We start from the raw sequence: 12,833 nt of genomic DNA, 5'->3' as shown, positions 1-12,833 counted from the left end.
CAGCAGCCCCTGGGCAGCAGCAGGGGCTCTCTCTCCCGGGGTGCTCTGGCACAGCCCCTAAAGCAGCTCCTGCAGGAGGACTGGACCCACTGCCACGCTCCAGGCAGAGCCACATTTCCTGCTGGGATACACAGACCTGGAGTTCACCGCTCCTCGTTCAGACTGGAATTTCAAAGTACCTTACTAAGCCTTTTTCTAAAGGAGTTTTTCACCTTGATATGCAGATGACCTACTCTGTATTTTTCACAGTGGAGTCCTACAGGCTGTGATTCTGTAAGATCAGCAGTATGATCTGGAAAAGCTGCAGAACACAAACAGGCTGAGAAGGACAACAAAGGGTTCAGGGAACAATGAGTTCTCCCACAAGAGCAGCCGGGGACATTGCACAGTATCTGGGAAAGAAACCTACCCGAGGTAGCAGTGGGAGCCTAAACCGCCCAGGCAGCACCTCTGCTACACCCCAAAATCCAGACTGGAAGCCAGGCCAGAACACAACCCCTCCGCTTCAGTCAGGTTATAAAAATCAGTAAAGAAGATAAAGGTACATTTACATCTGGAGAGTACTGAAAAAAATGAAAGGGGGACACACAGAGAGAAGACACAGGACAGGACTGCGAGTAGGTGTTCATTTTGTTTGACGTTTAAATGGACAGGCAATGACTTATCTACAAATGATTATAAAATGTAGGTCTATTTCCTCCTTCCAGACATCAACATTACAAGTCAGCACCACTGTGTTAGTCCACAGTGACCACTGACGTCAAAAAACATCCATCTTCAGCTGCTTTTCCATGGAGCTTTCATCAACTCTAAACAGCTGCTGATATAAACTGAAGACTGTGCAGTTACATAAGATAATGCAACCAAAATATCAGCCCAAATGATGCATTACGAAATATTTTAGTCACATTCTAAAAATATCCTTCAACAATAAAACTATTAAGAATTTTTTTTTATATCAATCTTCAGTGTTTACTTTAAAATTGGCATCTGTAATATTTGGGTTAGTTTACTTGTAAGGTATATTTTTAAAATTGTGTTAGTACCTGGGAGTGATTTTCCCTAACACACTACACTTACATAAGATAAACATAAAGTACTTACACCACTCCCAGCATATCGAACAATAAATAATAGATTCTCCTGACAGGACTTTGATGACCTGGCAAAGCCCGAGTGCTTTCAGCCAAAATCATATGAAACCATAAATCACTCCTTATTTTATAGAATATTTCAAAATGGATTCCTGCTTTCTACCTTGAAAGTCATTTCATGTGTTATTTATAACCACTGAAAACCAGAATGGAAAGAAAATTGCATAGAACTAGAATATTTACTGTGACTGCTTTTATAAAGAATAACTCTTTTTTAGAAAAAAATTAGAATTGCTAGCGGACAAACTTGTGAATACACCACCTTTCAAAGAGCCATATCCTTCACAACTTTCCCAGCAGCTACCACAGGTCTTGGGGAGTGTCAGAGACAAGAAGTCCAGACTGAATACAACCCAATTCACTGAAGAAATTCCAAGGTAAACACGACCCTGCACCTGTACCCACACCACTCTGCACAGCCACAAAGTTGCAAAGCTTGGCACTTTCAGGGGTTTCTGCCCTAAACTCAGCACTGCTGAATGTTTCGCCAATGAATTTTCCTATTTGACAACTGCCTGAAGACAAAAGGTCTGCCACTGACCCCCAGTTCCGCTTCTAGACCAATAAAAATCACAGAGAAGGGACCTCCCCAAAGAGCAGAGCTGCTCTGAGGACTGATGGTCCTGGAGAATATCTGCTTTGGCCAAGAACCGTCCAACAACCCCGCTCCCGCCTGGCTGGTGGGTAACTGGAGCACAGCACTGCGCTCACAAAGCAGAGCAGAGGGACGGGAGAGACCAGAGGAGACAGGGACGGGAGAGTGACTTTCAGGCTGTGACAAAAAAGGAAGCAGAGCAAAACAACCTCATAACAGCTTTAATTCTCACAGTGCGCTGGCCATGAAAACCCTCAAGCTATGCTCATCACTTTCATATCATGAGATAATCCAGTTTGCTTTAGAACTATGGATGTCAATTCCATGACAGCAGTGAAACTTCAGCTGCTGTACCCACCAGGAGGAGGATTGCTGTACCCACATCCACCTTGCTCTAAACTTGCTCATGCAAGAAAATATCTGAGTTAAGGAAAAAGAACTTCTTTTAAAAGAAAATTTCCTTTTGCCATACCAATATTGATGAATTAATTGAACCTAGACATTAACTGAAGCACTGATGGCTAAAATTTAGTTGAGGTTCCATTAGCACTAAGCTCACTGCAGGGAAACAGTTAAATGAGCCTGAAATAAAAACAAATTCAAATCTTATGTTACCACTCAATCTAATTACTAAATTTAATAGATGCACAAGTTATAAAACCAGGAAAAGGCCACACATGCAGAAATTAATACAATTACTGCTATGCATTAAAAATACCATTAAGCACAAACATTCGAATTATTATGGTATGACAATTGCATATTCATAGGTACACTCAGCACTGGGGACAGCAATAGAAATTAGAGAGTTGAAGACCAGGCTAAAATATTCCCTCAGGAGTCACTTCCCAAAGAGAAGACAGATGAAAGTTTTGCTCTGAACAATCTTCCACACTGAGAAATTGAATACAGATTAAAACCCCTCAGTCACTCACCAGTGCTAATCACACTTATGTACGTTCTCAGTAAAAAGGAATGCAAAGACAAAACAACTCCTCAAGTGCAGAACTCTGAGAATCTTGGAGTTAGAGCAGTTCTCTACAGGTAGGCAAAAAGGCGTTCTTGAATATAAATCAACACCCCCAAACACAGCAATATTTCAGAGAGTTTAGCTCAGAGAACCTCCCTCCTGCAACATCAAAGCTCCAATTTCACACCTCACTCCAAAGCAGGGAAGATTGGGTTTGATGGCTGCACATGATCTGCTCTGGCACACACAGTCCTTGTTCCCTTCATGGCTAGAACAAACGTTAATATAATTTTCATAAACCTCTGAGTTTCTGCGTATTTACCTCATGGCAGTAAAGAATGGATCATCCCCAAAAATCGCAGAAGTTACACCATGCTTAGTGTTTCACCCTTACAGTTTGATAATTCAGCCTCTCATGATTAACCAACCTTCTCACACGCTCAACATGTTCTCAAATCTGAGCACATGTAACAATGTCAGATACTGCCCACAGAAGAGGGTTATGACACAGAAGGGATCTCTTCATTTGCTCAAGAACTCAAATTTTGCATTTTTAGCACAGTTTTGGTCAAAACAATGGGGGCAGTATGGTTTTATAATTACTCAAAAACTCCAGATATAAATCAGGAATCTGTTAAACACTTATACATACACTGTATGGGGATTGCTTTTTTCTGCTGAACACTGAAGTCAGCAATTTCTTTAAGAAACTCATTCATTCTATTCCAAAGTACTCGGAATCTTAACTCCCATGGACATAATTTCACAGATCAGCAAACTCCAAAACCAGAGTTACTAATTTCACATGGAAAACAGTAACATTTACAAGTGCTTTCCCATCTGTGCTCCAAACAACATCCTGAGCTCTTTACAAAGGCAAACAAAATCTGACTGTGTATTTGGGACTTATAAACAGTGATGCATTTTAAGACTAGAGCTCAATGCTGAGTTTAAGGCTTATCAAGACCAATCTGAACTAGGTCACTCTCACTGGATTCAACAAACAGAAATCTCTTCCAATAATTCAAGATTATTTTGCTACACAAGCACCAAAAATCTTAGTTTTGAAGGAGTACTTAAAATTTTCTCTTGTAGTTACATTGTGGTAAGTTACAGTGAGATACTCCAGGTCTCCATCATTATTCCCCTGAACAGGATGAAGTTGTACAGGATACAGAAAGTGCAGAAAGATGAGAATTGTGTCTGTTATATGCAATCATTCATAGCCAAAGAAATGTGCTTTAATGAGAAAGACTCGAAGAGTTCTGTGTTATTTATAAAGCAGGCATAGAGATCAGAAAAACTATTTTGAAAACATAAAACTACTTGTATTGCATGATATGATTAAAAATGTATTATCAGCCTATAGCACATACATTGCAACGAGACAGAAGTTCAGCTCTTCAGAGCTATTTTCGTTGCACAAAAGCAAACCCGAGCAGCAGGATGGTGTTTCGGGAATAAGGGCTGCCAGGGGAGGCAGAGTCAGTCAGACACGACTTTCCGAGGCACCAAAGGAGCCCCCGATCTCAGGCGTGGGGGCAGGAGGTTTGTGCCCGGTCACAGGGCCGGGGGTCCTGGCAAGTCCCTCTCAGGGTCAGTCCCACAAGGCCCTCCATGACAACTCCATTTCTAAGCAAACCTGGCCACGGAAGTGTGAGCAGCAGCCCTAGAGCGGGCTGCGATGCCCGGGGCGCTGGGGACAATGTCCCCGCCGGTGGCACGGAGACGTCCCCGCGGGTACCTCAGAAGCGACTCGCACACCCTGCCCGCCCTCCCCAGACGCTGCTGCCGCCCCTCAGCCGGGGACCCGCGTTCCCCCCGCCGCCCTTGGAGCTTCGGCCCCTGCCAGGGCCGGCGCTGCCCCCCATGCCCGTCCCGCCCCGTACCGGTGCCCACCACCACCACATCGAACTCTGAGGGCAGGTTGTCCGCCATCTTGGGAGGCGCCGTCACGCGCGCGCCGCCGGCGGAAAGGGCGGGAGCGGCTGCGGCGGTTCCGGGAGGGAGCGGCGGCCCCGCCTGAGGGAGCGGAGAGGGAGGGAGGGAGGAGCGGCCCCGCCTGAGGGAGCGGAGCGGGAGGGAGGGAGAGAGCGGCCCCGCCTGAGGGAGCGGAGCGGGAGGGAGGGAGGAGCGGCCCCGCCTGAGGGAGCGGAGCGGGAGGGAGAGAGGAGTGGTCCCGCCTGAGGGAGGAGCGGTCCCGCCTGAGGGAGCGGAGCGCTCGGGAGGGAGGGGTGGTCCCGCCTGAGGGAGCGGAGCGCTCGGGGGTATCCCGAGTCCGTCCCCTTACAACCCGCCGGGCCCTCGGCCTCGCCATCCTTCACCGCTCTGCTGTCTACAGAACCCGCCCTGGCCTGCCCTGCAGGAATGCTGCGGGATGCAGTAGGAAGCATACATACGCATACGAGCACTTACATCCATCAATAAATACAGTCACATGGCGGTATTCCAGCTACTGAGCCAAATCGCTTCAATGCAAGCACGCGTGTTTTTGTACGACTAACGGGTCGATATGAGGAAGGAATTATTAAACTGTTCTCTGTGAGGGTGGGCAGGCCCTGGCACAGGTGCCCAGAGAAGCTGCGGCTGTCCCTGGATCCCTGCAAGTGTCCAAGGCCAGGCTGGACAGGGCTTGGAGCCCCCAGGGACAGTGGAAGGTGTCCCTGCCATGGCAGGGGTGGCACCGGGGGAGCTTTGAGGTCCCTTCCAACCCAAACCATGAATGCCACTGAAGTTTCTTGGATGACCATTTCCTCAGAAACAACAAATTTAACTTTTATTATTTCCTCTGCGTATGCACTGTTTCCAAAACAAATTATATTGTTTTTTTGATCTTCTTGCTCACTGCTCCTTATTAATATATAAAAAAAATCATCATTATTTTAAAAAAAGTTCTCTTCCAATTGCCATATTTTTTCCTTTAGCTGGCACGTTGAACACAGATTTAAAAAGAAAGTGATTAATGTTAGTTAGAAAGTTTATCAGTCATTAATTTCATGTCTTTTCTTGTTAATTAACAGATAGGTGTTTGACTGTACTACATTCTCTGCATGCAAAACCCCTTCTTTTTTTCTCAATTCATTCATTAGCTCTCTCTTTCCCTCTGAAGCCCAAAGCCACACTTAAGTCTTGCTCAGCCTCTTCTTTCACCTTACAAGGAAAAGAAAGGGGAATCAGGGATAAAATCCACAATCTCCTGCTTCAGAGTTGACCCTTCCATCACATCACTCTGAGTGTAAGAACAGCAGGACTAAAACACAGATTTGAAAAAGCCAGACACAGCAATGTAAGCAAAATAACCCAGCACAGAACACCTGTGCCAGAATATGCTGGAAATTTCTGGAAAGTTTTTCTTTTTATGTTACCTTTAATGGCTTATATGGCTTTAAACTAATCTCTTAATATTATTCATTGTGTATGATTATATTAAAGTCTTAGCACCTTAAATCAATAATAACAATAAACCAGCTAGCAGCCTGTTAACACCTTATTACAAGCTCCTTGTTCGCATAGCAAAAGAATAGTGAAAATAGTAAAAAGTGACTAATGGAAACCAGAGGCCCCTTACCCCTGTGGTACTGCCAGACATGCTGGAGCAGAGTGAGCACAAAACACAGTCGAGCAGGAAACATCCAACCATGCAAGAACAAAAAATAGAGATTTAAACAGCAGCACTTGCTTTCTGCACTGATAAATATGTGACAGAGAAAATTAGGAGTTATGAATTCAGATAGAAAAGGAGTATGATCAAGTCTTATGTTCCTTATATTTATGTTTCCAACTGTTCCAGAGAGATTTTGATTAAAACATCCATTGTTTTATTGTTTGATTTTGATTAAAACTTCCAGCTCCCATGCAATTCCATGGATGGAGCTGTCATTTCTACTTTTTAACATGTAAAAGAAATAAAGCTGCAGAGTTCTCACAATGCTGGATCATCCCTGACCTAAATGTCTTGTGCTGAGGAACAAAGCATCACTATATTGGTTAGATGAGATAAGACAAACTCCCCTTGCACACCCTTTTCCTACTGAGGGAAGGCACACTCAGGAAAGTCTAACATCATCACGAAACCCTTTTGTTACTGTTTAATATAATTCTAGCACTGCACTGGAGCAGAGCTATTTCACTGTCAATGTCTCACTGTTTCTCAAGTGCTTAAGTATTTGTCCCACCACAAAATGCTGTTGTTTGGTGCTGTGAGTTCCTGTTAGCTTCATTCATAAGATGCAATCAGTGCAATCCTATTTCGTGATGACAGTCATTATCCACTGGACCAGAAATCCTCCTTAGTACTTTTCATTTGACAAAAATGATTATTCAGGATCTTTAACTGCAGGGTTTGTCAGTCCCACACAACACCAAAATATTTCTCCGTAGTTTGCAGTTTTAGTAGCAGCAAATGTAGAAGTGAAATGTGTAAGTATGAATAATTTTTATGAGAATTTCATGGACCTTGAGAAAATGTCTTGCCATGTTTTTCTCTTTAGCTATTTAATTGCAATGTCATATTAACAGAAAGCAGCATACCCAATTCTGCATGGATGAATAAGCACATTCAATAAAGAAGATTTAACAGAGTAAATCAAACACTGGATTAAACATTTTCTGCATAACAGACCACAAAATGGGCATTCATTTTACCAATAGATCCTCTACATTAGAAACAAATAGAAATGCACACCAACGTAATTAAACTGCACATCCTGTGCCCTGATTACTGAATTTCCCTATATTTTGTTAAACTAGGTCTCATCAATTAGGATTGCCAAAATGCATTCCAAAATGCATACTGAAAAACTGAATCTAATTATTTAAACATTTGGATTAAATACATTTTCCCCTATGTTTTATGAAATAATTCTTACATATGTAATTCTACATATTGCAGAAGATTTATACAGATTTTTTAGCAATAGCAGTTCAGAAAGGCACACAAAACTAATTTTAAGATCCCACTTTTAGCAGTTCTAAATACTTTTTCTGTGAGCAACTTTTCCAACTTTGATCTCAACCAAAACATCTCTCATAAAAGCATCGTGTTTTACTTTTTGACTTTTATTTGGGATTTTCACGTGTCCATAGAACTACCCTTGTTACTTTAAAGTTTGTGTAGTTAATACCTAACTCTATCAAAATGCTTTTAGAAGTCCAGTAATCTGAACAAAATCTCATAAGGTCTGGAAGTATTTTATTGTCCCGGGCAGGAACACCGAAGTCTGAAAGAAAATTAGGAAGAATCAGCATTAGAATTATGGAGTTTCTAGTTATCTCAAGATCTGGTCCCCCACCATTTGATCAAATGCTTCTTCCTCCAAAAACAAACAGCAAATGATATGATGAATTTTCATTTTCTTGAGTTATGTAGTCTCTTTATCCTGTAGTGATTTCACGTGTGAAATCTCATTATTCATTCTATTGTCCCCTCAATGGATACAGAATTTAATTCTCCTTGAGTACCAGTTTGAATAAGGATCAGCAGCAGGATCGGGCCCATGAGCTGCTTGAAACATCCAGTGAATAATCTGATTTATCCCAGCGAAATGGCTCATTAGTTCAGGCAGCAGGGCAGTGTTTGTGTGGTTGGTGCTGCAGTTGTGTGTGGTTTTCCTCTGGAGTTTTGCAGTTCCACAACTGGCACCCACTCAGGCGTGCACCACCCTGATTGTTCATTAACCACAGGAACAGCCTCGCCACGGTCAGGCGTGTTTGGGAAAAAATTGGGGTTTCCAAATTTATTCCAAGCTCTCAGACAACCTTGATTCCAACTTCCTCTTTTTTACCATTATCTGAGTTTGTCTTCCTGTCACAGCTTGCAGTGGTCAGCCTCAGTCATGCCCATACAACTTGTGTGATATTAGAGGCATTAGACCCTCTACTGCAACTCCTCAGTGGGATGCAGACACTCAGTTCCCATGGATGGTATGAATATTCTTGTGATACAGGCCTTGGCAGATCAGTGACCTGAATATATTTTAAAAACTCTAAATAATTAAACCCACATTGTCTATATAAGGAGCACTGAAACTCATTTTCAAGTTGCCCTTTTGATTACGAAGATGTGTGTAAATGATAGGATTGCTTACAGAGACTGGAAAGAGAATTACATGTCACTTGACTTCTGTAACCATGCAGGGCAAAGAGTTTACTTTTTCAATCCTTAATTAAGGACAATCAGCAAAAATTCTGTAGGCCTCTCATGGCAGTCAAAATTATCTTGTACAAAATGAACACCAAGGAGAAAAACCCCAGGATCACAGTTTTGACAATGCTGCTCTCTCAATGTAACTGGCAGAGTAGGGAAAGAAAGGTCCGCTACAGCTACGTTAAGGATTACCTATAATTTTTATGGATTTCCTAAAACTAAATTTATCCAGGAATAAGGAGAAAATCTTTGCAGCAGCCCCAAGATTCAGGTTGGTTCAAAGTCCAGGATGCCACAAAGCAGAGTTGAATGCTTTCTGTCCTGGCAATTCCACTATTTGTCCATTCCAGCATCTAAAAGTCTTGGTCAATTAGGATATTTTAGAAAGTGTCAGTCAGAAAAAAGAAACAGATCGGAAATATAAGACTGCTGTATATTTGTGTAAGTAAATGAAGATTCATTAGGATTATGATTTATTAAGATTTAAGGAGGATTAAGTAAAGATGGACAAGTGTGTCTAATGACATTCAGTTACTGCCTTACTTCATTTGCAATATTACTTGAAGCAGTTTTATTGCATAGTGAGGTTTTCAGACTTGTGTTCTCTGAGTTTAGGAAAACTTTACCTTTTCCAGCACATCTGGAGCCTGTAATTTAGGTAAGAAATTAATCTCTTTTCTCTGGAAATATTCCCGTTCTTTTATATATTGCATTTCTTTTATTCATCTCTTTTGACTTGTTGCCAGTTTATGAATACAGATCCTTCAGACATTAGTGCATATTCCTACTTCATTACAGTCAGCACAAGTTTTACCATGCACAGCTCAGCCTCACCCTCTTGGTCTTTTTTGTTTGATTAACAAACCATAATTACATCTGAAGGTGAACTGTATATTGCTTTAAACAGGAGATAGGAATAGTTATTTTATTTCACTTAATTTATATATATGTATTTAAAAATGTCCCCATACAAATACTGAAAAAAACCCAGGAATTAGTCTGGGAGATGGATGATACAGCAAATGAAACAACATCAGCCAGCCACAGGTTGGAAGTTTTGCATTTCTTGTTGGAGGAGAATGACAAGTGCAAGATCATTGAGTAATTTTTAAACAGCAGCATTCTCCAGTCCTGAAAATCATAACTGGCACCTGGCTGAAATGAAAGGAGAGGATAAAGCAAGACTTTAAGCTCTGAAACTGATAAAGGTCCCTTAGGAAACTCCCCATAAATATTAACATATAATTAAAAGGGTGTAAAGTAGTCCATAAAGTAAAGGAATTGATGTGTCTCATATGCAGTATTTTTGCCCAGACTTCACCAGAGAAACCATAAACAAAAGATTATAAAGGCCTAGGCTGAAATGAATTCTTGCCAGCTGGGAATTCTTGTGAAGACACACGTGTCACCAAGGACTCCAACACCAAACTGTAGCCAAGAGACAGCTGGAAGTTAGGAGTGAGTAACAGCCAGGGACTGACTTCCAGGTAAATCAGGCTATTGGTGACAACTGCTAAAAATTAATACAACAACTACATTTGAAATTACAGAAGCAGGTGACTAAAAATGATAAAGCAAACACTGTTCCTGCTTTGATAAAATCTCTGTTGGAGGCTGATTTGCCTCAGTTCCAAGGCTGGGTCTGTCAGGCCTCTATGTAAGAGCAGAGATTTAGTTTGGGTTTTGCTGCTGCAGTGGTGGAAATTTAACATTATCTGAGGGTACACACAGCCAGGGAGGGGCTGCCAGACCCTCTTCCTCTGTTTCCTCTGAAAGGGTATGTATGAAAATATCTCAGCTGCAGCAGGGTGATTTGGGGACAAATTGAAGTTGTGAAAGGGCTGTGGCTAAAAAGAAAGTTACCAGCTTATAAACCAGGAGCATGTGTAATCACTTCTTTGATAAGTGAATTTACTAAACTCATATACAGCAAAGACCTCCTTATTAAGCATTTCCATCCCAACATAACAGTTCAAGCAAGTTTTGTGTTTAAAATACTCTCTTTAGGATTTTAAACCAAGAGTGTAGCAGTAGTGGTGCACTGAAATCTTTAAGGCAGTTGAAGTGAGATCATACTCAGCTTGCTCACAGGAATGAGAAAAGCTCTTGTTTTTCTTTCAGAAGCAGTAAACTGGTGCCAGACTGTATGTATGTGTGATGCTTTTGAGAATTCAGGATGGACACTCAGGATTTAACATCCATTTTTCATTAATCCAAACACAGTACACTCCATTTAAATGCTGCCTTTTCTTCTGCAGAAAAGAAGATATCCCCATTCCACTTATCAAACTTTAATTGAACTATATGTCTAGGAAAAGAATGCTCCTACTGTAAACAATATGTGGGACAGCTATATTGAAGCATTTAATGTTTTTGTAAGATGTTTGCATTTTAATCTGTTTTCAGTGGGCAATATCTGCCACCTGAATTTCAACCCCATTGCCTTGATAACAGGGTTTTCTCCAGGCTGTGTGTTCTCAGAGTGATAATATATAAAATAATAAAAGGTCAAATGTTGTAGTGTGAATGAGAATTTTAGGTTTGAATGTAATAAGCCATAATGCACAGTAGTCATTAGAAAGTTGTTTGTTTGCTTAGTCTCAGCATCATCTTTTTCAGGTTAAGACGCTGGCTTAACAGATCCCAGATCCCTGCACTCCCAGGACAGCTCTTCCATGAGGTAACTTCTCCAGGAGCACAGCAGTTATTCCTAGACCTCCAACCACCTCTCTCAGGCATTCTGCAGCACAGAATCTCTGAGGGAGCAAGGAGACTTCGAGCTGTTCCCTTTCCTGCAGCCCTGTGCCTGAAAAGGCTCAGAACCCAGAGAGCAGACCTGATGGGAGCACCACGTGCCCTCCCCTTCTTGTACCTCCTTAGCACCTGAGGAGCAGCACTTCCTCCTCTGTTTGATGGAGTAAATAAGGAATGGGCTGCTCACACTGGGAGTATTAATTCTATATAAAGCCCCTCATTTTGGCCCTTCCATTAAGCCAGAAGAGACAGAATTTCCCCCCCCACTTCAGAAGAATGCTGTGCTGTTGTCAATGTTGAGGCAGATTATTAGGAAGATTTGCAAGAATAACTACTTAAAATGGTCACATTCATTTTAAAGAAAAGAAATATAATTGGTATTTGCATAGAAGAAAATGGATGAATTTAAATTTTAGTTGATTATAATTATTGTCATCATAATCATCATCATTATCTTTGTATGTCTAAATGACTGATTCAAAGAAGAATTTTTAACACATTTCACATGTCAGTGCAATTCTTTTCTGTTTTGTGCTTTAGTGCTTGGGGTTTTTCATTTGCTTTTTTCAGTCTGAACTTTTCATGGAAGCTATTGTAATTTTCTTTAAAGGTGGAAAAATGTTTCAAAAGAAGTCAGATCTAGAAGTACTACATACATCCTTCTTTTTATAAAAAAAAAGATAATGAAATTGTACAGAAAAACAGGTATATAAATACTGTGGGATGGCACTTGGAACTGCTCCTAAGAAAGAGACTTTAAATAGTGAGGTGCTATCTAAATCTGCCCTTTAGAGCCAGACAAGGGATGTTAGACAGGGACAGTTGCACACAAATTAGTAGGTGAACTAATTGAAGTGTTATTGCATCCAGATGAGGGTATCATTCAAAAAGTCCATTAATGAACTGGGACTGTATGTAGACACTGAGCTCCTAAAGATTTCCAAAGTTCCTAATAATTGTTTTTATTTCAGCACTATTGATACTGATCCAGCTGGGATTTAATTCCGTGTTCCCTGGTAATGTTGCTACATAAACTCTGTGTATTCAACTAGTAAATCTATATTGTGTGAGCTTATCAGTATTGGCAGTTATGAACAGTTCAGATCCACAATATTTGTTGGTGAAAGCAGTTTCCTTTTCCTGAGTTTATATCACATCAAACCAGAGATGAGCAATCAAGACTACAAAGGCTGTATACTGTGCATAGCAAAATAA

At 41.2% G+C, this 12,833-nt stretch overlaps 1 protein-coding gene across 3 annotated transcripts in view; it reads right to left on the bottom strand.

The window, feature by feature from the left end:
* Positions 1 to 4,703, bottom strand: part of CHM (CHM Rab escort protein) — a 53,186-nt gene extending 48,483 nt beyond the window's left edge. For 2 of the 3 annotated variants that reach the window (XM_038164749.1, XM_038164748.1), the window contains exon 1: positions 4,609 to 4,701. In XM_038164749.1, the coding sequence (XP_038020677.1) occupies positions 4,609 to 4,657 (49 nt within the window). In that variant the 5' untranslated portion in view covers positions 4,658 to 4,701. Of the gene's footprint in view, positions 1 to 4,608 lie in introns of all 3 variants that reach the window. The other variant, XR_005259899.1, reaches the window with a different exon arrangement.
* Positions 4,704 to 12,833: the final 8,130 nt, after the last annotated feature.

Source organism: Motacilla alba, chromosome 4A (genome assembly GCF_015832195.1).
Source record: "Motacilla alba alba isolate MOTALB_02 chromosome 4A, Motacilla_alba_V1.0_pri, whole genome shotgun sequence".
In the NCBI taxonomy this organism is placed as follows: Eukaryota; Metazoa; Chordata; class Aves; order Passeriformes; family Motacillidae; genus Motacilla; species Motacilla alba.
The sequence above is the reverse complement of the archived record's forward strand: the minus strand, read 5'-3'. Positions and strand labels throughout refer to the sequence as shown.